Source organism: Chelonia mydas, chromosome 4 (genome assembly GCF_015237465.2).
Source record: "Chelonia mydas isolate rCheMyd1 chromosome 4, rCheMyd1.pri.v2, whole genome shotgun sequence".
Taxonomy (NCBI): domain Eukaryota; kingdom Metazoa; phylum Chordata; order Testudines; family Cheloniidae; genus Chelonia; species Chelonia mydas.
The window spans coordinates 67,362,174-67,387,377 of record NC_057852.1 but is presented as its reverse complement, the minus strand read 5'-3'; the positions used below and the strand labels follow the sequence as shown (position 1 = coordinate 67,387,377).

Below are 25,204 nucleotides of genomic sequence, written 5' to 3'. Positions count from 1 at the left end.
GGCAACATTTGCTAGAGTGGTACAACAGGGATGGAGCAGAAGAGAGAATCTGCCTCATTTCTATCACTGTAGGCTGTCCCAATTTAATTATCTACAAGGCTGGTAAATCAGTAATGACACCTAGATACAATGGTGATGGGTGTGATATAAGAACCAGAATAGAATAGGATAGATACTACAAAGATTGGTGCTATATACTTTAGATAAACTAATTGAAACAAACCAACCAACCTTGAACTGCTCTTAACAACAGTTGCAGTTTTTGGAAACACTAGATAACCTGTCATGTACAAGAAATGTTTACTTTTGTGTGCAATGTTTACAATAAACTTTTAATTCTATCTCCTTCAATAACTAATTGAAATAACTATTTCAGTTTACATTCAGTGGAAACATTACTTCTTATACCATGGAATTTTGGATACTCAAGCCAATATTGATAGATGCATATTCACTAGGCTTTAGGACATCTTTTTTTATAACCCATGCAACCTGAGGGCATGTCTACGCTATGGCATTGCAGCAATTCTGCTGTAATCCATAGTGTAGATGCTTTCTGCAACAATGGAAAGGATATTTCTGTCAATGTAGGTAATCCACTTCCCTGAGCGATGGTAGCTAAGTGAACAGAATAATTCTTCCCTCAACCTGGCTACTTCTACACCAGGGGTTAGGTCACCTTAACTACAATACTCCAGAATGTGATTTTTTTCACACCCCTGAATGATATAACTAGGTCAATTTAAATTCTAACTGTAGACCAGGTCTCAGATAGGCAATTGCATAATAAGCTACACCATGTAAATTCTTTATTGCATATCTCTGTGCAACCTCCTGCGTAGATTCTTCAAATTATGCATCAGTGTGCATTAGTAGATTAGAGAATAGACTCAAATTCTAACTATTTGGCCATCTGGGGCTAGTATCACAAAATTTCCACTGAAATGGCATAGGAAAACAGACAGCTACTTAGCTACTGTATTAGTATATTTTGATTTGCTGCTGACATGAATCACCATAAAAGAATTATAGGTGTATTCTCATCTTAAAACATTGTAAAAGATACATGTAAATACTTACATTTTGGGATCAGAATATACCAAGTAAAAAGCAGCTTTTATTGAAGGAGGCAAGGATGAAAAGAAACGCTTCTATAAATATTATTGTAATTCTAATAAAATTGGATTTACAGAGGGATAAAGCTTGTGTCACCTAGTGGTGAATCAGGCCCCAGGTTTTAGTCTCTTTGTTCATAGCTTTTAGAACAGAGGTGGGCAAAGTATGGCCCGCAGGCCACATCCAGCCCACGGGACCGTCCTGCCTGGCCATTGAGCTCCCGGCCAGGGAGGCTAGCCCCCAGCCCCTCCCCCGCAGCCTCAGCTCGCCGTGCTACCAGTGCTCTGGGCAGTGGGGCTGCAAGCTCCTGCCAGGCAGGATGGCTGTGAGAGCCGCTGGTTGTAGTGTATTAAATTGCACCCAGTAGGAATGTGCTACTTACTGAGTACCAGGATTGGCAACCATAAGTAGTACACCGTAAGTAGCACATTCCTACGGGGAGCAATTTAATACAACCCTCAATACACTTTTAGAACCCCGATGTGGCCCTCAGGTCAAAAAGTTTGCCTACCACTGTTTTAGAACAACTGTGCTAAACCATTTAATCTCTTTGATTATCTCTCATCTTTCTTCATTGGCATCAGCTCAAATGACATCTATACTAAATTCAGACTCCAAATCCAAGGCTGTTCAACTGTGAGCTCTGTGCTTTTACAAAACAAGTCCTAAAATTTTTTGTAGGCATAGAAAACATAAAAGTCACCTAAAGTGGCACCAGTTTCCTACCCATAGTGGTTCACAATGACTATTGCTGTTTCTATTTAACCTGAACCAGTGGTAGCAATGGTGGGATTTTTTGGGAAAAAAGCTTGATACAGGCACCTACAAACGCTGCTCCTACCAGGGGTGGCAGGTTTGTAGAACTTTTGGTGGTGCCCAGAACCTGCCCCTGCCCCCCAAACTCCGCACCCCACCTGCCTAAGGCTCTGGGAGGGAGTTTGGGTGGGGGGAGGGGGTCTGGGGTGCAGGCTCTGGGATGGAGTTTGGGTGCTGGCTGCAGACTCTGGGCTGGGGCAGGGGGAGGGGGTGCAGGAGGGGATGAAGGGTGCAGGCTCTGGGATGGAGTTTGGATGTAGGCTCTTGGCTGGGGCAAGGGGTGGGGGTACAGGAGGGGGTGAGGGGTGCAGGCCTTGGGAGGAAGTTTGGGTGCAGGCTCCGGGCTGGAATAGGGGGTGGGGGTGCAGGAGGGGGTGAGGGGTGCATGCTCTGGGACAGAGTTTGGGGCTGCAGGCTCTGGGAGGGAGTTTGGGGAAGGACGGGGTGCAGGGCTGAGGGCTGTGGGGCTGAGGATGAGAGGTTTGCGGTGTGGGAGGGGGCGGGGCTCTGGCTGGCTGGGGATGAGGGGCTTGGGGTGTGGGAGGGGCTCAGGTCTGGGACAGAGGATTAGGGTGCGGGGGGGATGAGGGCTCTGTCTGGGGCTGGGGTTGAGGGGTTTGGGGCATTGGAGAGGCTCAGGGCCAGGGCAGCCTGCCCTGCCATTTGTCAATGGGGAGCACTAGGACCCTGCGGCAGCAGTTGATGCGGGGAGTCAGCAGAGCAGAGTCAGCTTGAGCTGCAGGCTCCAGGGCCGGGGGAGGTGAGTGGAGACAGCAAGTGGGGGCCCAGGGACACTTGGGGGAGGTGTGGGGGGGGGCGGCAGGTGGGGCCAGGGGAGAGACCCGGCCCCAAACATTGGTGGAGCCGGGCCCCCGGGCCCTGAATATTATTGGAGCCCAGGCACCATGAGTGTATATAACTCGCCGCCCCTGGTTGCTGAACAAGTGAATCTGAAATGGCGACAGATCATTTGCTTAATGTAATAATAGTTTTTGTACTTATATACAGTATTATCTATCTGCATATGTAAATCCGCAAAGCACTTTACAAATATTTATTAAGCCAAACTTTGGTTCTCACCTTTTGGCTATGATCAAGTATAATTAAACCTCACAATGGTTTTAGGAGGTATGTATTATCCCCATTTTATGGATGGATAAACTGAGGCAGAGAGAGTTTAAGTGACAGCCAACGTGGCTCAAAATATTAGGGGCAGATCTAGAAGTAGTATCTAAGAGTCCTGACTCTGGGTTCCCTAGTCTAACCACTAGCCACACTACATCTGCAGACTCTCAGGCCCAGATCCTCGAAGGTGTGTAGGTGCCTAATTCCCATTGATTTCAATAGGAGTTAGGTGCCTAAATACCAAGGAGGATCTGGCCTTACTCTGAATTTATCAGTACAAGATTGAAATATTAAAAAGCCAGACTTCATTAATTAAAAAGAACAGTTCCAGCTACCAACTAATGTAAATACATTTCATACCTCCTTCACATGTTTGAATCTGACTCTCATTTTCACTAAGGCCACTGCTCTGGCAGCAAACAGAGGCCTTAAAGTAGATATAAATTACATTTACACTTATTGCTCCCAGAGCAATGTTAGGAGGCCTTGGGTCTGATCTGCAAACAAAAGTTGTACCATTTTCACTAAATTAGTTTAGAAATGTTCTTCATTAAATTGACACAATCCCCTTGTATGGAAACTCTTAAATTGGTTTCAGAGTGCCCTATATTGATCTGACAAGTCAGTAATGAACTGACTTAAGCTAAACTGAAATAATGCACTCTTAAACCAATTTAGGAGTATCCACATTCCCAAGAACACCATAATAATTGGCACTAGTTGGAATCCTTATAGGGCTTCTTATTAGCTGCCTCATCTGAATGAATGGGTGTGGAAATGTAATGACATCTCAAGCCTGTAGTTCTGGTTGCTCCAGAACAGGCATGTTGGCAGGGAAACGTGCACTAGAGTTGCCTGTGTTGTAATTATCAATACCTTTCACTTCCATGCCTATCAACCCATGCAAGCATCATGCAGTGGAATTGTGTCATGGTCAGGAAGGATGGAGGAATCCTCCAGTGACAGATCACCTATGCAAGAGCTGCATGATTGGGGTTGTCAAGGAGTCTGCTGAGACAGCCCTCTTTCCCCCAGCCCCTCCGCCTTCCGCAAAAGAGAATATTTGGCGAGTGGATCCCCGTCGTCGCAGACCCACTGGCCATGCCACACGTAGTAGATGGTGATCAGTGGTATTTGCCCTCTAGCAAGGAGTGAGAAAGCACATCCCTCCTGTGGGTGACTGAGCTGGGGTGGATGTAGCCTCCTGATTCAATGTGTGCGCTATCCTGTAGTAAAGGGGGACAGAGAAAACACACAGAAGTACCCCCTGCACCACTAATCCCAGTCTGGTATGGAGAGGAGGGGGGTTGGGGTTGGACAACAAGCTCTTTACTCAAGGGCAGGGCAGAGCTGGGCTTGGCTTAGGGTGACCAGATGTCCCAATTTTACAGGGACAGTCCTGATTTTGGGGTCTTTTTCTTATATAGGCTCCTATTACCGCCCACCCCCTCTCCTGATTTTTCACATTTGCTGTCTGGTCACCCTAGCTTGGCTCCCGCTACCAGGCACGGTCAGAGCAGAGCACCACTTGGGTTTGGCACCCTTGCTTTCATGATTTCCATGGGAGCAGATGAACCCACGCTAAAGCTAGCCCTGGAGAGCAACCTTGAGCAGTTTCCCCTAATGGGAGCTTAGCACTCTGGAGTTTGCTTTAGTTTTGTGGGGGTTAGGGACCGTCTCCCCCGTTTATACAGCAAGTAGCACCAAGGCCTGCGCTGTGACCCAGTACTTTTTCAATACAAAGCTTAGAAGTTTTTGTCAGGCTTGACAAAGCCCTGACTGGGATGATTTAGTTGGGGATCGGTCCTGCTTTGAGCACGGGGTTGGACTAGATGACCTCCTGAGGTCCCTTCCAACCCTGAGATTCTATGATTCTAACGCTATAATAAATAATAATAATCAGCTGGGTCAAACCACCAACAAAGCTCACAGCCAGTTGCCGGGTGTTTGACGCAGCTTCCCAGGCAGACAAGACACTGCAGCCCAGGGGTGTGTACCGGCCACGCCCCGACCTCCCCGTGCGCCGGCGATGGCAGAGTTGCTGCTGTCTCCGCTGAAGCAGCCGGGAGCCGGCTCGGAAAAGGCAGGCGCAGCGCTGGGGAGAGCAGCAAGCGCGAGCCCAGCTGCCCAGCAATCACCGACAGGGGGCGCCGAGCGCCGGCGGGTGGGGCGAGGCTGGCGTGGGGGCGGGCTTAAGGCCGGTCGCGGCAGGCGGGTGGGCGTAGGCCTGGGCCGCGCCGGGGAGGCCGTGCCCGCTGCGGGAGGGGAGTCGTCCATTAATAGGGCTGGGGACTGCAGCGGGGGCGCTGCCGCCGGGGGAGCCCAGCCCGGCAGCAGGCGGAGATGGCGGTGGCGGGAGCAGCTGCGGGGCCGCAGCGGCAGCTGGATAACGTGAGCAGCGGGGCGCAGCCCGGCAGTGAGGGCGCCGCACGCGGGGGTCCCCGAGGCGTCGCGGCACGTTGCAGAGCGGGGGGGGGGCGTGGCTGTGCGGTGAGATGTGGGGGGTCCCCGGGCTCGGGGGGCAGCCCGTTGCGGCGTGCCGTGGAGCCCTAGGAAAGCCGTTCCGCAACTGCAGGCTTGGGGGTATTCGTTACGATGCCCTGGGCCCTAAGGAGGGGAGGCTCGCAGCGCGGACCCACGTTTTAATTTTCTGGCTGCGCCTGCCCCTTAGGGGCGTGGGCCCGTGGATCGGGACTCTGCACGGGGAGTCATGGAGCGGGGTCCTCTCTTGCCAGCCCTGCACAGGCTTCTCAGCATGTGACATTTAGAGAGTGTCCCTCAGTTTCCCCAGCTGCACAGGCCGACTAATGATTCTACTCTTGTAAAAGTGCTTTGGAGGTTTTTTTAAAAAGCAGGCGAGAAGTGCTTATAATAACAAACTAGCATCCAGCAGGTAACCTTACTGTTGCTTCTTTGCTTCCCCCCCCCCCCCTTTTATTTATTTATTAATTATTTTTAAATGACTTGAGAAATCTTCCTTACAACGGGGTCCAAGGGAGTACAAGTAATTTATACCTGTCTTTTAAACAGATGTGTTGGAGAACAAAAGGCGGCAGCCTGAATGTTTGCTTATTAGAAAACAAAACAGCTCTATTATATATATATATATATATATACACACACACAAATAATACCAAAGTTTATTCTACAGGGGAGTCATCTGTTTGTGGTTTTGTGTAGCTCCTCAGTTTTCAGAACACGTATGGGCTCAAGAGGCCTGTGGGGATGGATGGGAGAGGGGAAGTCCGATAGTGAATTGAAATACATGCGGTGGGGTGGGCCAACAGGATTGGGAGCTAAAAGATAACTGTAGGTGGATCAAATGGGCTTTTGTATGAAGGAGTGGCAGTTATGTTAAACTCCAAAACTGATCAATTTAAAACTCCTTCTGAAAAGGTTTTTAGGACAGAGGCTTTTTATTTGTGTTCCTGCATAATCTCTTCCTGTTGTCTTGTTTGGGCTCTGATAAGGAATGCTATTTGCTTTTTTTGTAAGCATGTAAAACACTGACTGCTATTTTGATGTATGATTGATTTTCAAACAATATCACTTGGAGATACCGTGTGTGTGTGTGTGTATACACACACACGAAAGACAAAGATACATCACAGAAGCAACTTAAGTAACAGCCCCAACCCCCACCCACCCAAATTATAGATTATCTATAGCACCAAACTTGGTTATACTGCTTCCTTAAGAAGAATGTGGAGGAAATGGCCTGGCCATGAAACTTAAGTTCTCTATTTAATACACAGATGACTCTGATCTTAAAATATATAAACTGTTGATGTAGTACTGTGCCCTTTGAGAACAGGACCCTGGCCTTCCACGATGCCAGAGCTCGAAAGGTAGAGAAATACACCCCTCTGGCTGAAACCTTGAGAGCTAAGGGTTATCAGGTCCAGAGACACGCACGCATTGGAGCCTTAGGTGCATGGGACCCCAGTAACGAGCGAGTGCTGAGAGAATGCAGAATTGGTTAGCACTAAGCTCGGCGGATGCGGCAACTCATGGTGTTAGACGCAATCAGGTGGTCGAGGGACATCTACATAGATCACATAGGCAATGCCAGGAGGGATGAGCTGGAGTGCCGATGAAAAGCGCAGTCAGGAAAGTAACATATTTTTCTCATGGATTTTTCCTCAGTAACTGAGGATTAGGTTGGTTGTCTATTTAGAAAATACAGTCTCCACTCATTGATATATTTTGCTTTCCACAACCAAATCCCTGTACAGCTTTTCATGAGTGATGTACCTGAGTATTCGGATTCTAATATCTAAGCTGTATTGTTCAATCTATTCACCTAAATTTGGGTTATTGCTGATCATGTACTCTGTATTTCATATGACTTTTAAAAACTAACTTTTATATTTGTGGATAATATAAGCACTATACCAGTGGTTCTCAAACTTTTTTGTACTGGTGACCCCTTTCAAATAGCAAACCTCTGAGTGTGACACCCCCCCCCCCCTTATAAATTAAAAACACTTTTAAAATATATTTAACACCATTATAAATGCTGGGTGCACAGCGGGGTTTAGGGTGCAGGCTGACAGCTCGCGACCCCCCATATAATAACCTTGTGACCCCCTGAGGGGTCCTGTCCCCCAGTTTGAGAACCCCCGCATTATACCCAGATGTACAGACGCTCTTTTCCTAACCTATATATTATATAATTTTTTTTAACATTAGCTTTAATATTTTACAATCTGTGCATTTGGCTGTCCAGATGCACAGTCTCTACAAATGTAGATAACTTCTGATTCTGGCATGGAAATGTGGCTGGAGGGATTTGGAAGCTGGGGATCTATGATGCGTGAGTAAGTAGAATTAGTATAAAGAGGTGCTTTTGTACTCTTGAAAACATAACTGCAGTAGCAAGCCACAAATGTGACTTCCCTGCATCTTTCTCCTCCTGTGGGTGCCCCCCCTTGCTTTTACCTAAAAGATAACCCTGGCCTCAATGAGTGAACTGCACTGTAGTGATACGTCTTCTGACCGATCACTAGTCAATTAATTCTCATGCAGTCCAGTATCTTAGAAGCTGTCGGATTTAGCCATTCATGTAAAAACTAAGGGTACTATGCTGACTACAGTAGCAAAGATTAATGTCTGAAAACATAGACTGGTCACGGGTTATTGCTGGTAAGATGGGGAAGTGATACATACTTGTAGGTAATTTTGTTGTTCACATGAAACTTGAGAAATTACATCCACATCTTGTACTCAAGTCAGTTGAAGGTGAATATTCACACTTCTGATTTCATTTGTATTATAGTAACATGGGAGCATTGTGTTAGTGCTCTTATTTTGACCAGGAATGGGAGGCTTGGAAACAGGATCGTACCTGGAAAGATCTTCAGAGTTGAGTATTGGTGTGTCTTGCAATATAGTAAAAAGAAAAGGAGTACTTGTGGCACCTTAGACACTAACAAATTTATTTGAGCATAAGCTTTCGTGAGCTATAGCTCACTTCATTGGATGCATTCAGTGGAAAATACAGTGGGGAGATTTATATACATAGAGAACATGAAACAATGGGTGTTACCATATACACTGTAACCAGAGTGATCACTTAAGGTGAGCTATTACCAGCGGGGGAGGGACCTTTTTGTATTGATAATCAAGGTGGGCCATTTCCAGCAGTTGGCAAGAACGTCTGAGAAATGGTGGGGGGATAAATGTGGGGAAATAGTTTTACTTTGTGTAATGACCCATCCACTCCCAGTCTCTATTCAAGCCTAAGTTAATTGTATCCAGTTTGCAAATTAATTCCAATTCAGCAGTCTCTCGTTGGAGTCTGTTTTTGAAGTTTTTTTGTTGAAGACTTGCCACTCTCAGGTCTGTAAGCAAGTGACCAGAGAGATTGAAGTGTTCTCCAACTGGTTTTTGAATGTTATAATTCTTGACGTCTGATTTGTGTCCATTTATTCTTTTACGTAGGGACTGTCCAGTTTGGCCAATGTACATGGCAGAGGGGCATTGCTGGCACATGATGGCATATATCACATTGGTAGATGTGCAGGTGAACGAGCCTCTGATAGTGTGGCTGATCTGATTAAGCCCTATGATGGTGTCCCCTGAATAGATATGTGGACACAGTTGGCAACGGGCTTTGTTGCAAGGATAGGTTCCTGGGTTAGTGGATCTGTTGTGTGGTTGCTGGTGAGTATTTGCTTCAGGTTGAGGGGCTGTCTGTAAGCAAGGACTGGCCTGTCTCCCAAGACCTGTGAGTGATGGGTCGTCCTTCAGGATAGGTTGTAGATCCTTGATGATGCGTTGGAGAGGTTTTAGTTGGGGGCTGAAGGTGATGACTAGTGACGTTCTGTTATCTTTGTTAGGCCTGTCCTGTAGTAGGTGATTTCTGGGTACTCTGCTGGCTCTGTCAATTTGTTTCCTCACTTCAGCAGGTGGGTATTGTAGTTGTAAGAATGCTTGATAGAGATCTTGTAGGTGTTTGTCTCTGTCTGAGGGGTTGAAGACTATGCTGACAGCTTGTGCCACACGCTCTCAAAGAAACTGCAGAACCACCTGATCAACATCTTCTACAGCAAACAGGGAAAGATTAAGAATGAGCTCTCAAAACTGGATACTCTCATAAAAAACCAACCTTCCACACAAACTTCCTCGTGACTGCACTTTACAAAAACTAGACAAGCCATTTACAACACACACTTTGCTTCTCTACAAAAGAAAAAGGACACTAAACTATCTAAACTACTACATGCCACAAGGGGCCACAACAGTGGTTCCCTTAACCCACCCAGCAATATTGTTAATCTATCCAACTATACTCTTCGCCCAGCAGAAGAATCTGTCCTCTCTCTGGGCCTCTCCTTCTGTCCCTCCACCCCCACGAACATGATAAAGTTCTGTGGTGACCTAGAATCCTATTTTCGACGCCTCCGACTCAAGGAATATTTCCCCTACACCTCTGAACAACATTACTAACCCACAGAGAGCTTCCTACCAAGACTACAAAAAGAAGGATTCTGGGTGGACTCCTCCTGAAGGTCGAAACAGACTGGACTTCTACGTAGAGTGCTTCCGCCGACATGCACGGGCTGAAATTGTGGAAAAGCAGCGTCACTTGCCCCATAACCTCAGCCGTGCAGAACACAATGCCATCCACAGCCTCAGAAACAACTCTGACATCATAATCAAAAAGGCTGACAAAGGAGGTGCTGTTGTCATCATGAATAGGTCGGAATATGAACAAGAGGCTGCTAGGCAGCTCTCCAACTCCACTTTCTACTAGCCATTACCCTCTGATCCCACTGAGGGTTACCAAAAGCAACTACAGCATTTGCTCAAGAAACTCCCTGAAAAACCACAAGAAGAAATCCGCACAGACACACCCCTAGAACCTCGACCTGCGGTATTCTGTCTGCTACCTAAGGTCCATAAACCTGGAAATCCTGGATGCCCCATCATCTCAGGCATTGGCACCCTGACAGCAGGATTGTCTGACTATGTAGACTTCCTCCTCAGGCCCTACGCTACCAGCACTCCCAGGTATCTTCGAGACACCACTGACTTCCTGAGGAAACTACAATCCATCGGTGATCTTCCTGAAAACACCATCCTAGCCGCTGTGGATGTAGAAGCCCTCTACACCAACATTCCACACAAAGATGGACTACAAGCCGTCGGGAACAGTATCCCCAATAATGTCATGGCAAATCTGGTGGCTGAACTTTGTCCTCCCCATAACTATTTCACATTTGGAGACACCTTCAAACCAGCGGTACTGCTATGGGTACCCGCATGGCCCCACAGTATGCAAACATTTTTATGCCTGATTTAGAACAGCACTTCCTCAGCTCTCGTCCTCTAATGCCCCTACTTTACTTGCACTACATTGATGACATCTTCATCATCTGGACCCATGGAAAAGAAGCCCTTGATGAATTCCACCATGATTTCAACAATTTCCATCCCACCATCAACCTCAGCCTGGACCAGTCCACACAAGAGATCCACTTCCTGGACCCTACAGCGCTAATAAGCGATGGTCACATAAACACCACCCTATACCAGAAACCTACTGACCGCTATTCCTACCTACATGCCTCTAGCTTTCATCCCGACCATGCCACACGATCCATTGTCTACAGTCAAGCTCTACGATACAACTTCATTTGCTCCAACCCCTCAGACAGAGACAAACACCTACAAGATCTCTATCAAGCATTCTTAACACTACAATACCCACCTGCGGAAGTGAAGAAACAGATTGACAGAGCCAGAAGCGGACCCAGAAGTCCCCTATTACAGGACAGGCCCAACAAAGAAAATAACAGAACACCACTAGCCATCACCTTCAGCCCCCAACTAAAACCTCTCCAACGCATCATCAAGGGTCTACAACCTATCCTGAAGGACGACCCATCACTCTCACAGATCTTGGGAGACAGGCCAGTCCTTGCTTACAGACAGCCCCCCAACCTGAAGCAAATACTCACCAGCAACCACACAACAGAACCACTAACCCAGGAACCTATCCTTGCAACAAAGCCCGTTGCCAACAGTGTCCACATATCTATTCAGGGGACACCATCATAGGGCTTAATCAGATCAGCCACACTATCAGAGGCTCGTTCACCTGCACATCTACCAATGTGATATATGCCATCATGTGCCAGCAATGCCCCTCTGCCATGTACATTGGCCAAACTGGACAGTCCCTACGTAAAAGAATAAATGGACACAAATCAGACGTCAAGAATTATAACATTCAAAAACCAGTTGGAGAACACTTCAATCTCTCTGGTCACTTGCTTACAGACCTGAGAGTGGCAAGTCTTCAACAAAAAAACTTCAAAAACAGACTCCAACGAGAGACTGCTGAATTGGAATTAATTTGCAAACTGGATACAATTAACTTAGGCTTGAATAGAGACTGGGAGTGGATGGGTCATTACACAAAGTAAAACTATTTCCCCACATTTATCCCCCCACCATTTCTCAGACGTTCTTGCCAACTGCTGGAAATGGCCCACCTTGATTATCAATACAAAAAGGTCCCTCCCCCGCTGGTAATAGCTCACCTTAAGTGATCACTCTGGTTACAGTGTGTATGGTAACACCCATTGTTTCATGTTCTCTATGTATATTAATTTCCCCACTGTATTTTCCGCTGAATGCATCTGATGAAGTGAGCTGTAGCTCACGAAAGCTTATGCTCAAATGTGTTAGCCTCTAAGGTGCCACTAGTACTCCTTTTCTTTTTGCAAAAACAGACTAACATGGCTGCCACTCTGAAACTTGTAATATAGTGTGGTCAGTTATCATTTTTCATTGCGTTTGATAGATATGCTTCTCTGAAGGAGCAATGACTATTTGTTCTTCACTGGTTTGTACCAGCCAGGAAATGCATAAATCAGTTCAACAGGTTGAGGCTCTAATTCTCCTCTTCTCTTCCCCCTCCCTCAGCCACCGGCTTCTTTAGCTTCAGCATGTGTTATGGGGCCAAACTCAGTTAGGTATGCTGGGGCAGATAATACAATCTGGTTAGGATGGCATTTTCTATCCCAGTTCGCTCCATATGTACTTTTCTGACCATATCAATGAGGTATGTTAACCTCTTTGTGGCTGATGCATGGGTATGGGTTGACTTAGCAAGTTGACCAAGCAATTATAGCTCTGCTTATTGTGATTCTGCCATGTTGATTGCAGAGACTAGTTTTGCCTCCTTTAAGCCAATGATGCAATCATGTAAGTGTCTGCACTATTGGCAGAGGAGTTCAGAGTTTTGTGTGGGGGTTTTTCTTTCCTTTGCACCAATGGCTTTCGAAACCTCTTCCTCTGCACTTCATTTCCCACAGTTCATCTGTGAACCTTGGTGATTTTCTTGGTTGATGTGGAGGGCTTGGGGTGAAAGTATTTGGATTAGCTTATCGAACCTTGGCCTTATATTTAGATGAGTTGAAAACCTAGGGAGTTCTGGAGTCTTTAGGGACAGACCAGCTTTGGTTGCTTACTGTCCTGGTAGGAAGGATTTTAACACCGGCCTGGATGAGATGATCAGATCAGGAGAGTGGTATGTCAGTGACCTCACCAATATTTTAGGATGAAGATAAAAGCCAGTATATGTGTGGCTGCATGTGTAGCTCCTGAGGCTGCCTGGGAGAATCTTATGGCTTCCGTGTAGGCCAGGAGATCAACTATTGAACCATTAAAACTGTATGTGATGGGTGAGGTTACTGGGCCCAAGAAATCTGTGGTATTCTGGTACCATGTTGGGCTGCAGCTCCTAGTCCTTCCTGGAAGGTGATATGGCTTCCATCTGAAGGCCTGTCCACCCCTAAAAGGGCTAGTTTCCTGTTATCCATCACTTCATAGCATATGTATGCACTCAAATGTCTTCTGTAGGAGAAATGGGGAAGTGGACGAGGACTTCTTCTCCATATTTTTTTGTGATGCATTGCATTTGGAAGTGTGCTGGGGGGACTAGCTGTATTAGGGTAGGGTTGGAGACATGTCTCAGTATTGTGAGAGTCCAGGTGCTTCATCCAAAATCATAGCCTAGGTTGTGCTGGTTTTGTTGACTGCTAACCTTACAGTCAGTAGTAGGACCCAGGTGGTCACTTTCTTCTTATCTATTTAAGGATGTTGCTGATTGAGCAATTGGCTACAGATGCCTAGCTTTAAGATTTATCCTACTGTGGTGTTCTGAGGGAGATAACATCAGAATCTACTGGCGGGGAGGGGAAGAATTTTGGAAGGTGTAGCGTAATGGGATTCTAGATTCTTTTAATGGCGCTGGTGTCCTAGTTCTATAGATCCTGAAGTCCTGGCAGTGTTGTGTTATGGTCCAGAAGACCTGCATAATGGCCCTTAAACAGACACAACTGATGTAGGGTGGTGGTAGAAATTTCTTCTCTTTTTACCTTCTTAGTCTTCATCAACTGGCACTTCTAATTCCCATTCCTGTGTGGGCTGCTGTTGAAGGGAGGCTGAGAGGGCCAGGTGGCAGTAGGAGTGGGTAGCCAGCAAGGTGGGATTAGCCCTTGAAATAGTCTAGATGCTAGAGTCCTATATAATCATAGGAGTAATGTGATATTTCACTTCATATTCTCTATGAAAATATGCTTATAATGTGGATGTGACATAACTGAGGTACACAAGATGGCTCATGTGAGATTTCATTGGAAAGGTTATGATTTACTGAATGTGATTATCAAATTTGTATGCCTGTATCATTTCTGTATCTGAAGATAGGCATATTAACGATTGTATCTGTATTTCAAATGTTAGTTTGAGTACCCCCCAACCAGCCCTTCAGGTACAACAATGGAAAAGCCAGACAGTCCATTGTCTCTGCTAGTGGCCTATTAGCCCTGTAAAAGAGTTTACTTAGTCTTCCTTTGGTCACTCCAGACAGCCTACGAATAATAACAAGGAGTACTTGTGGCACCTTGTTCCTTTTTTGCTGATACAGATTAACACAGCTACCACTCTGAAACCTACGAGTAATGGCTGCCACAGCCCTGCAGAGACATGGGTCTGAGTCATCTGGTACTGGACCCACCCCTCGGAGTGCCATGTTCTTCCACTGGGAGACAAAGGGTTCCTGCCATACACGAGCTATATAATGCAGGGGAGTGACATCATCCAGGTTATCTCCTCTGTCTTCCCACCCAAAGAGACGCTGAAAAACACCTGGAAGCAAGAACTGAACTGGAGGGAGAAGGGTTGAGCCCAAGATGGAAGGGTGTCTAGCTTGTGAATAATAATACCTGAGGTCTCAAGCTGGAGACCAGTGCAGCTGCCTTTTCAAGACTTTCTTTAATCTGCCTGCAACAATATCTAGGATGACAAATTACTATTTGTAACCAATTTCTTTAGGGAATCAAGCTTAGTTTGCATGTTTGGTTTTATTTGCATAGTAATCTGCTTTGTTCTGTTTGTGGTCTTTTTAACTACTTAATCTACCTTTTGTAGTTAATAAACTTATTTCTTGTTTATAATATAACCCAGTTTATGTAATTTCTAACTGAGGGGGCAAGAAGTTGTACACCTCTCTCTCCACATTGAGGAAGGGGACAGATTTTTTTATGAGTTTGTGCTGTGCAGATTTTTCTATACAGCACAAGACAGTATTATTTTGGGTTTATCTCCCAAAAGGGGTGTGCACGTGAGTGCTGGGGGGGGTGGGGGAGGGAGTCCTCTCACACAGAGCTGACTTCAGTCTGTGTCTGCAGTGGGGTGTGGTCCTACCTGTGTGTGTGCTGCAAGAGGCTGGAGAGCTTAATTCAGCAAAGCAGGGAGAGGGAACCCAGGCTGGTTGCGCAGGAGAGGCTCAGTGAAATCCCAGTACATCAGGTGGCATCCCGGAAGGGGGTCAAACCCATCACAACTATAACCAAATTTAAGGAACGGTTATCTTCTACCTGTGAATTTACTTACTAGTAGGCCTGGCAGAACTGGGTTTATTTGTTTTTAATGTTTAAAAATATAAGCACTTTTTATTTTTCTCAACTTATTCAGTTACATGAAATCTTGGGAATTATGGGGTTCAGACAATTATTTAACAGATGTTCAGAGTTGAAAAAGTAAACCTTTGTAATGGTTAACAAATTAACATGTCAAAATATACAAAGTAAATATCTTTAAATCAAACTGTCCTCAGGCAAAAATAAAAATGTTGCTTATCTGTAAATTTTAACTATCAATGGAAATACTTTCTTAGCTTTTGTGTGTACAATGAAACATCTACCAACATCTTTTGTGTATACATCTACCAACATCTATGTTTACTGATAATCTAATTCTTTGTATCCAACGTGTTAGGAACCCTTCTATAGGCAACACCAGTGGTTTAACCAAACTGGTGCATGAGCACCCTTAACTTCAATTTAAATGGCTTATTTTAGGTTAGATTAAACATGTTTGTAACAGGGTCAAGATGAAACAAAATAAACCTGGTATAAATCAAAATAAGCATGCACACTACCTCTTGTACTAGTTTTTGTATAAAAATAAAATTTTAAATAGTGCAACTCTGGGTAAACAAGCCCCAGATTGTTGTAAAACTCAAAGTTAATCTGACTCCTAATATCTCAGACCTGATTAGTGGACAAACCTCAATGGGTTGTATAGATTCCTTAAAACAAATATTCTGTAAATTCTCCTAAATGTGTGTGCAGCATAAGAAGATTAATTTCAGGTAGTCTGGAGTACAATTAATTGAGTAAATTTAACTTTTTTAATGTCTTGGGTAACTAAAGGGACAATTAAATTTTCTCTAAAAGTGAAAAATACATGGCTGCAAGTGCATGGCTAGTAACTTCCACCAGTTCAGTTTTGGCTTTCTTGAAAACTTGGCAGCAAACATTTAATTTAAACCATTCTAACATCTTATAGTGAACGGCTTACTATAGGTTGTCATAATTTCAAAAATAAGTTTTTAGTATTTAAAATAAAGCTATAATTTAAATTTTTAGAAATGGCTTTTTATCTACCCTATCTCAAGGGCTTAAACTTAAAAGCACTACATGAGAACCTCTAAGTGCTAGCTAGCCCATGCATAGAAGTACTTAATAGAAAACATTTGTATTTGAAATTCTAAAAGCAGTATTGAGCAGAAATTGGGGGGTGGCAAGTGAAGTAGGAAACTTTCCCTGGCAAGGGGAGAACTGAATCAATCGTAGCATCTACAGGCACTACAGCCATGTCTGTACCAGCGGAAGCCCTAGTGTAGTAATGTTGGTTAATGGGGTCTGACGCTTCCATATCTGCACAAGCCCTAATGTAAATGTAGCTGTACCAGCAAAAGCACTTTTCTGCTAGTATAGCTACATCTAACTTTGCTTGGGCAACTGGTATAAGGTATACTGGCAAAAGACTTTTGCCAGTATAAACTGCTTCTACATAAATAGGGTTTTCCAGTATAGACCTGGCCTAAGATTTTTCTCTTGGTATATGTTGACTTGCACATACTTAAATGCATCGGTACCTACTGAAGACAAGGCCCAAGAGAAGGATTCTCCTGCAGTTGGCCTTTTTGGGCTCAGGACCCATTTTGAAAACCTTGGTGGCCACCCAGAGGCCTCCCACAGGAGAACTGGGGTGGGAGGGGGTACAGAGCTAAGATTCCAGCCAGATGTTAACAGGTGGGGAACCCCCTCCACTAACAAGTGGGTCTGGGTGGTGAGCTGAGACCTCCCCCAAAATACTTTCTCTCCTCCCCCCCCATGGGATGCAGGGAGCTGTGTGAGGGTTGGGGGACAGAAGGGGCTGGGGTGTAGTGGGGGAAGATCTAGAGGCTGGGAGTCACCAAGCTGGAGTGGGGGGTAGGGCAAGTTATATGGAAGATGAGGGTGTTACATGGCTAAGTGGGGGGTTGTGGTGTTGGTACATCAGCAGGACAGTTATTACCAGAAATGTTACCTGCAAATGAAAGCAGGAGACTACTCTTCCCCATACCTGTGGAAAGAAGGGGCAGGTTAGGGGGAGCAGCCAGGGCCCCCAAAATCCTGACCCACCCCCCACCATCCAAAGCTGCCATATCTAATGCAAACAGATCTACCACTTCCCCCTTAGCTCCTGTCCTGGGGCTTCCCACTGTGGGCTCTGGGACCTCTTGAGTTGCAGCACAACTCATGTTTGGCCCAACTGCCCCATCATGACAACAGGGGGCTGGCCAGGCCAAATTTGTGAGAGTGGTGTTACAACTTGGTGCATTGGATAATAATGCTACTCATGCAAAGTTGGCCTGGTTGGCCCCTCCATCCTCATGATGGAGAGGCAGCTGGCCCATACTTGAGCAGTGATGCAAACCTGTGCACCAGGTTGCAGTGCCTATAGCGGGGACCTGGAGCCCAACCAGCCCCAACACCTTTTATCTCATTTTGATGACCCAGTTTTGTGTGGAATTGAAACCCAGCTGTAGGCTCTTACAGCAACATACATGAGCCATAAAACCCTTTTGCTCGTTGGGGCAGAATTCCCCTTGCAACCCTGGAGCAGGGGTCAGGAGGGAAGTTTTCTGTTACTGTAGGCTTGGCCAGATTCAATTTTAAATAGTCATCACAGGTTAATTTCACCTGGCATGCTGAAACTTTGGGGAGGGGGAAAAAGGGGGTGTCTTGGTAACAGTTGACCAAGCACTGCCTCCCCCACACCTTGCATCTGTAGGTATCTGGTGTTACTAGCCACCCAGGGAACCCTCTGCAGGCCTGTTATCACAGCTCCACCTGCTGGCTGGGTGAGCAGGGGCCATTCCTGGGCAGGAGCTTTTCAGCAGTGGGGTCGTCTCCCTCACAGGTAGGAGTCTGTCATCCTCATGGCTCTGGCTAGGGATCTGCTCTGTCCTGCCAAGATTGCAGCATTTCTTGTGCCTGCAGAGATCTGGTGTCTCCAGATGTGTGTAGAGCATAGCGCTGCTGCAAAAAGGTATTAAAATAGATACAAATCAGGGGTGGGGGAAGGCTAAAAATAACTGATATTAACCATCAGATTTACAAAAACAAATTTTGCCAAGCCTAGGTAATAGGGTTTCGCTGTTGCTGTGGCCTGTAGAGCAGCCCCCAGGCAGCCTGGGACTGCTATGCAGTAGGGCAGTCAAGGTTCTTTGTGTTGGGAGCATCCTAAAATTGGAAAGGGGCTTGCATCTCTGCACCCTCCTTCCCTAAGACGACGACTCCTTTCTGTGAACCTGCAGGTGCAGCCTAGAATCTCTACTTTTATTCTTTTGCATTTAGCATGGCTTACAACAAAGTGAATCAGTAAAACTTCTAATATAGACGAGACCTTGAGTCTCTTTACAGGTGACCCTATCCCTAGAAGACCAGACTTCCTGGTTCTTCAAAGGTAAAAACAAAGCTGGAAAACTGTCGTCATCTTAACTAAAAAAAAAAAAAAAAAAGGCCACAGATACTCATAAAGTACTAAAAAGGCATGTTCCTAACCATGTTGGTTTCTATGAAGAATCTTTACAGTTTCTCCTTAAAATACATTGCTAGTTCTTTATAGCTGCAAAGAATCTCTTAAATATGAAATATTATGGTGTATCCAGCTTCCTCAAGTGGAAGAAGAACTAAATTTGAGAGAGAAATCTGCTTATTTTCCCTGATGTGGCTGTCTATATCACTGTTGCTTGCCATCACTTTGAGTTGTAAAGTGGCTGGAGGGATTGATCTCACTGACTTAAATTACCTGGTTTTTTAAATCTATCCTCAATCTGGTTGAGGCTCCATACATCTAATCTGAATTTATAATTGTTCAATGTTACATTTCAATTGCTGATTTTAATCAGTTTACAATCTGTAAAGCAGGGAACCTTGATTTAAATAAGTGACTTAAATCTTGTTACAGCTGCTACTCTGAGTTAATTTGTATCTGCAAAAAGAACAGGAGTACTTGTGGCACCTTGGAGACTAACAAATTTATTAGAGCCTAAACAGATTAATTCTTGTCGTTTGGTATAATCATTAAAACTCATCAACTTGCAACTAAGAGTAGCCTTTACTCTAAATTTGATACTTCTTGCGAAGTAGGAGGATAAGCTATACAACTGTTTAACTTACAGTGCATTTATATATAGTGTAACACACTTAGACTACTTTTTAATGTTAAATGGTGAATGACATTTCTTATTTACTAGATTTTTTTACTTTGAATTTGTCAAGCTACATTTAAATGGCGATCAGAATCCAATGAAACACGCACAAACAGCATTTTAAAACTTTAAAAATGTAGAACACAAGAATGGCCATACTGGGTCAGACCAATGGATCCAGCTAGCCCAGTATCTTGTCTCTGACGGTGGCAAATCTGGTTGACTTCCCGTTTTGTGTAATGGTAATCTGAAAACTGATTCAGCACATCTATATTAACTGTGCTGAATCTTGTTTGCTCCACATCCCTAAAATGCACAGGGCAGAACTAGTATGGAACTCTGAAGGGGTGCTGGTGCCCTGAAGGGACAGTGGGGGGGAAGACAAGCTGAACAGTTCCAGCTAATCTGTGTCCACACTAGAACTAGAATAGTTGTGGCTGAAATGGTTCAGACTGTCACTATTGGCCCTATTGAAGCATAGTATACTAGAGATGGTGAGATTTTGGGGAATCTACCTGTACAATGTAGGAATTCTGCATGAGATTTTGAACTATTTTGAACTCAGATTTTGACCATACTAGACTCCATTTTGGATATGGATCTCAAGCAGTCTGGAGTGGCTCATGAGTGTGAGTACCAACCTCATGGTATACTGCTAAGAAGCAAGGCACAGACACCAAGCTGAGATTTCACTAATCATGTATCAAGTGTGACTTCTGAGAGCATTATAACAGCCTTAACATGGAATCACAGACAGTCCCCTTAGGTATTCTGATCTATTTTGCCACCCAGGGAAGCCTGTCTTTGTGATAGATTCAGGTTACTCCTAGTCCCAAAGGACCATTCGCTTACCCCAGGTCAAGTGCACCTTTTATCTCTCACCAAAGACAATGCTTGTAGCCAATCCTATAATTAAAGATCTTTTAACTGGGAAAAAGAAATGAGTTATTTATAAGGTTAAAGCAAGTGAACATACATGCACATACAGATGAGTTAGTCTTAGGTTTCAAAAAGTAATAGAAGCTGCTGTAGCATGCAAGATCTGTGTCTCCTTCAGGACTAACCCAAGCTAAACAACTGGGGATCCCTTGTTTATGCTTAGAAATCTTGTCCATGCCCTGAATTCCAAGCAGGACAGGGATTTTTATTCCCTTCCCGCAGAGCTCAAGATGATGGGACGAATGTTTATCTCCTCTTCTTCATTGGTATTGAGAGAGAAATCAATGATGTCTTTTGTCCATTGATGTGCCACAATGGCTTGTCTGATGTTTACAGGCTTTCTTTTGTTGGTCAGGAGATGACGCCTCTTGTGGTAATCTAGTATTTCCCACTTGGTAATTCTTCGCTCCTCACTGTGAATGTATAGTTTTAGAGCAAACACTTAAATATTTACCTATATAACATGTGGTACAGAGGTTTATAAGCAAGCTTAATACATGCAGCATCCTACAAGCATTTCATAAAAACTAGGGAGACCATATTTCCCTATGCTGAATACATGGCACCTAGTAAAATTACTTGTATTTGGGCAACTTCAGTGGCAATCAATCAGAACTATGCAGTACAAACTTTCAAATTGCTAAGCCCCTGCCCCAGGGCTGGCTGCTGTGGAGCCTGCAGGTTCAGGGCAGGAACAGGCTGGAAATTACTTTGCCCCAACAGCGCCCCCCCCCTTGCCACACACCCACTCCAGAGTTTAGCTGATGGGCAGAGAGCCTACCCCATGCCAGCACTGTGTGAGGCTTTGACACACGCGGGGCTCTGCTCCTCCTGGCCAGTCCCCTGGGCCAGAGGGTCTTGGGCTTTCCCTGGGTGCCAGCCCAGCCAGATGCAGAGGGGGAAGGAAGGAGCCTCCTGGTGAGCCAAGCACTCCGAGCAGGGGCTGGTTCTCTGCACAGCACTGGGAATGAGACGTGCACTGCTGGGGGCGATATGGAGGAGCAGCAGCGTTCGGGCGGAGGGTGAAGGGGCAAAGCAGAGAGAGAGAGGATAGCAGGAGAGGGAGCACATAAAGAACCAGTGGGTCAATAGTATAGGTGACATGTAACAGGCCACTGCCTGGTGCCTGCTGACATAACCCAGCACTCAGTAGCTATCGTGGCTCAGTGTGCAGCCAGTGCTGGCCAAAAACGGGATGGGGAGCGGGGCCCTGCTGGACGAGAGCCGGCACACAGTAGGAGCAGCACTGATTGGACCAGCGGGGGGAGCAGCCAACCCCATCTGCTGCATCTTTACCCCACCACCAACCTTGCACCCCCCCATCGTCGGCCACTCCTCCACACACACTCACACTCTCTCTCTCTCTCTCTCTCTCTCTCTCTTCCCCCTCCCCCCCGCCCCCCCACCCCGGTGGGTGGGCGGCTGGTGAGCAAGGATCTGGCCTGCAGTAGGACCTGCTGGTACTGATTGGGGGGGACAGAAAATACAGGACAATTTGCCAGTTTTTAAGAAAGTCAGGACCCCTGCAGGAGGGCTTTAATACAGGACTCCCCCCTTTAAAAATGGGACATCTGGTCACCGTGATAAAGACTAAACACATTCTTAACTCTAATATCTATTTTACCAATACTAACACACTGGGGAGCCAGACAGGCCTCCAGCTAGGCATTTGTCAGTGTTCATTTGAGGCCTAGGGGCCTTGGCATAAGCTGATGTCTGGTCTGGCAGCATCGCTATTGGTTTCTTTACTTTTGTCCTGTTGAACTAGATTTCCAAAGGCTAGTGGAAAAGGGATAATGAGAGAGGAGTTGATTTAAATGTTCTGCCACTGAAATATAATAATTGTTGACCAAAATTTCTCTCCCCCAATAAACCAGTTCTCCTGGTTCAGAGCCAGCTTGCTTAGCAACAGTCACCTGGTAAGCAGTAAGGTCACCTGGTCTGTCTGGGATCACCTGTGGAGGCTGACCAGGGACTTGTTTGTAAGGGGCAGAAGCTACTCTGTTTAGTCTAAAGCCACTTTTTACCAGTTTAAGACGAGGGAAACAGCGGCAGGGAGAGGGGGACCCTGCCTGAACCATCTCCCAAGGGAAGGGTGAGCTAGTCAGAGGAAATGTATGTAGGGTTTATTTTGTAGAGACCTGTATCTTTCTCATGCTGTTAAAGAGCAATGCTGTGTTCAAGTCTGTATATGCTACATCTACTGTGTTTCCCCCTGAGAAACTTAAACTGTAACTTAGAAGGCTCTCACCTTCGGTAGGAGTCTGGGATAAGGGTTATTTAAGTTACTGAGGTACCTTGAGGGGGTTCAGCGCTGGACCTGGGGGCCAGTGCTTAGGGGCCTCACTTCCATCAAGGGATAACAGATTGAGAGTGATGGGATGCAGGGATCAAGAAGTGGGATTCCCTTCACATCTGTCTGGTTGATAACAGTCATAGGGACCAGATCTGTGACCTTTTCAAGCATGCCACATCTGAAGTATTACATGTGGCCACAATGTTTTACAGTTCTAATCTAGAGGGAATAGATAATATTTAACATAACAGACTTCTAGCGTGGACAAGGCATGACATCCTATTAACTTGTCATAGGATAATCATGCTAAAATACAAATTCTAACCTCGTCCAAAGTAGACATGCTTAGTATATGGCAGCAGGCTACTTCGCTTTTCACTATTCCCTGAGCTGAAAGCAGTAGCGTTACATCTTGTGTTTTTGTAGTTCTTTTTCGTGGTTGAGATTTCAGTGTGGTTGAAGAGGTGTTCCACTTCCTTTAAATGTGGAGGTGTCAGAAATCTCAATGACACTCAAATATTTGAAAAGTATTTTGAAGACTAAAGCCCATCAATAGGAGCACAGCCATTCTAGAAATGGCCAAATGGTATGATCTCTGTTCTTAATGACCTTAATGATTAATTTGTTAAATTACTTAATTCAGTGTTCTCCCAGAAAGTTTTAGCTGTGTGAAATTTTGTGGTACGAGAAGATGGCCTGCCTTGGAAACACCCATTGAAAGAGTAATGTGGGAAAATTAATCTGAAACTCATGATTAAATTTCAGGGTTCCTTGGAGATAACGCAGAGCACAGAAGATGATCCTCTGCTCGATGCACCACTTCTTCCACCTCATGCATTACATTCCCAACTGAGACCGAGATTCCATGCTATTCCTACAGTCTTGATTGCCAACTTTCTGTTGCTTATAAATGTAAGTTTTGGGAAGAATCATCTATTTTTTTTTTTTTAATTTAATTTAATTTTATTTTATTAGCTTGGGTATGAGCAGATAATGGGAAATTCTGGTTCTCCAGCTGTGATGTATTGGATCTAAAGCCGGGATTGTGGGGACAGAGAGAAGTAACTTGTGTTGCATACTCCTCTTGCCTTGTATTTTAAACATTCCATCCCAACACTGCAAACTTTCCACTCACATGGATATGGCAGGTAATCTTTAATCTAGTCCAATAAGAAGTCACTTGGTTTTAGTGAATTGGATAATGTCAGTGCTACAAAATGACATTTAAATTAGGATGTTGCCTCAGGACCAAGAAAACATTCCTGTACTTAAACTTGTGTAGAGTTGATTTAAAAGATTTAGTAATTCATATTAAACACTAATCCAATCTACATTTTTGACTTGCTTCTTCATTACGTCTAGTAAATTTAGCCTTGTCTGTACTCAGCTAGTGCCTGGTAAAGATTCCTGAGTTGTCCTAGCCCACCTTCCATCTGCTCAGGTTAGGAAAAAAGTCTTAGGCCTCCTATGTAAGGAAACTTGGACTGACGTAACTGCATCAGTGTGTTTAACAGAATTTGGGTGGCTCTAATGTGGACAGTGCATTAATGTCACATCTGTAGCGCTCCTTCCCTTTTTTGTTTTAAAGGCTCAGTCTACATACAAACTGTATCAACTAAACCAGTTTCCTAAAATGGACTTCACTAGATTTGAGCAACCCCCTTGTGTGGAGATTCTTAAACCAATGTAAGAGTGCATAATGTCAATTTAAAAATCAATGTAGTTGGTGTAACTTCTGTATATAGACAAGCCCTAAACTCACTGCATGTTGGTAATTAGAAACATTTAAAATATGGCTTCTGTCTGACAAGCTTTAGCTAGTGTTCTCAAGCACAGCTCCATCTGAATTTTTCTCACCATCCCTTTCTCACACCGCCCAGATACTCATCACTTGGGACAGAGAGGTCTTCTCAAGCTGTAGGGAGAATAGCAGGAGCCTACCAAGGATGGCAAGGGTTTTGGGGAAAATGGTGGCAACCAAACGAGCGTCTTAAAGATCATATCTTCAGGGCAGGAGGGAATAGGGAACATTCATTCCCCAGTAACTTGTACATGTAGCTCTTAAGCTGCTAAAGAGCAGTTTGGGGTGCAGAAAAGGCCGGGGGCGTGTAGGGAGGGGAAAAGGAAGGAACACTCAATCAACTGGTGGTCTGAGGGAGTCCTGCTACTCAAAACCAGATGTCCAGAATGCGTTCCCTCCTGTCAAAGTCCTCTTGAAATCAGTGTTCACAAATGTGCATGCTGAAAACCTCGGACTTACTCCCTTTGCAGCCGCCTTTTTGTTTTCCAGAGACTCCAGCTCCATTTTCACCTTAACTTTCCCTTACTCAGTAAAGGTTCAGTTTTGG

At 45.1% G+C, this 25,204-nt stretch overlaps 1 protein-coding gene across 2 annotated transcripts in view; it reads left to right on the top strand.

The window, feature by feature from the left end:
* The first annotated feature begins 4,995 nt into the window (after positions 1-4,995).
* The window catches only part of TMEM192 (transmembrane protein 192), a 38,598-nt gene continuing 18,389 nt past the window's right edge, over positions 4,996-25,204 (top strand). Inside the window, exons 1-2 of one of the 2 annotated variants that reach the window (XM_043545935.1) lie at positions 4,996-5,140; positions 23,622-23,768. In XM_043545935.1, coding sequence (XP_043401870.1) covers positions 5,087-5,140; positions 23,622-23,768 — 201 coding nt within the window. In that variant the 5' untranslated portion in view covers positions 4,996-5,086. Of the gene's footprint in view, positions 5,141-5,276; positions 5,449-23,621; positions 23,769-25,204 lie in introns of those variants that run through there. The other variant, XM_037897490.2, reaches the window with a different exon arrangement.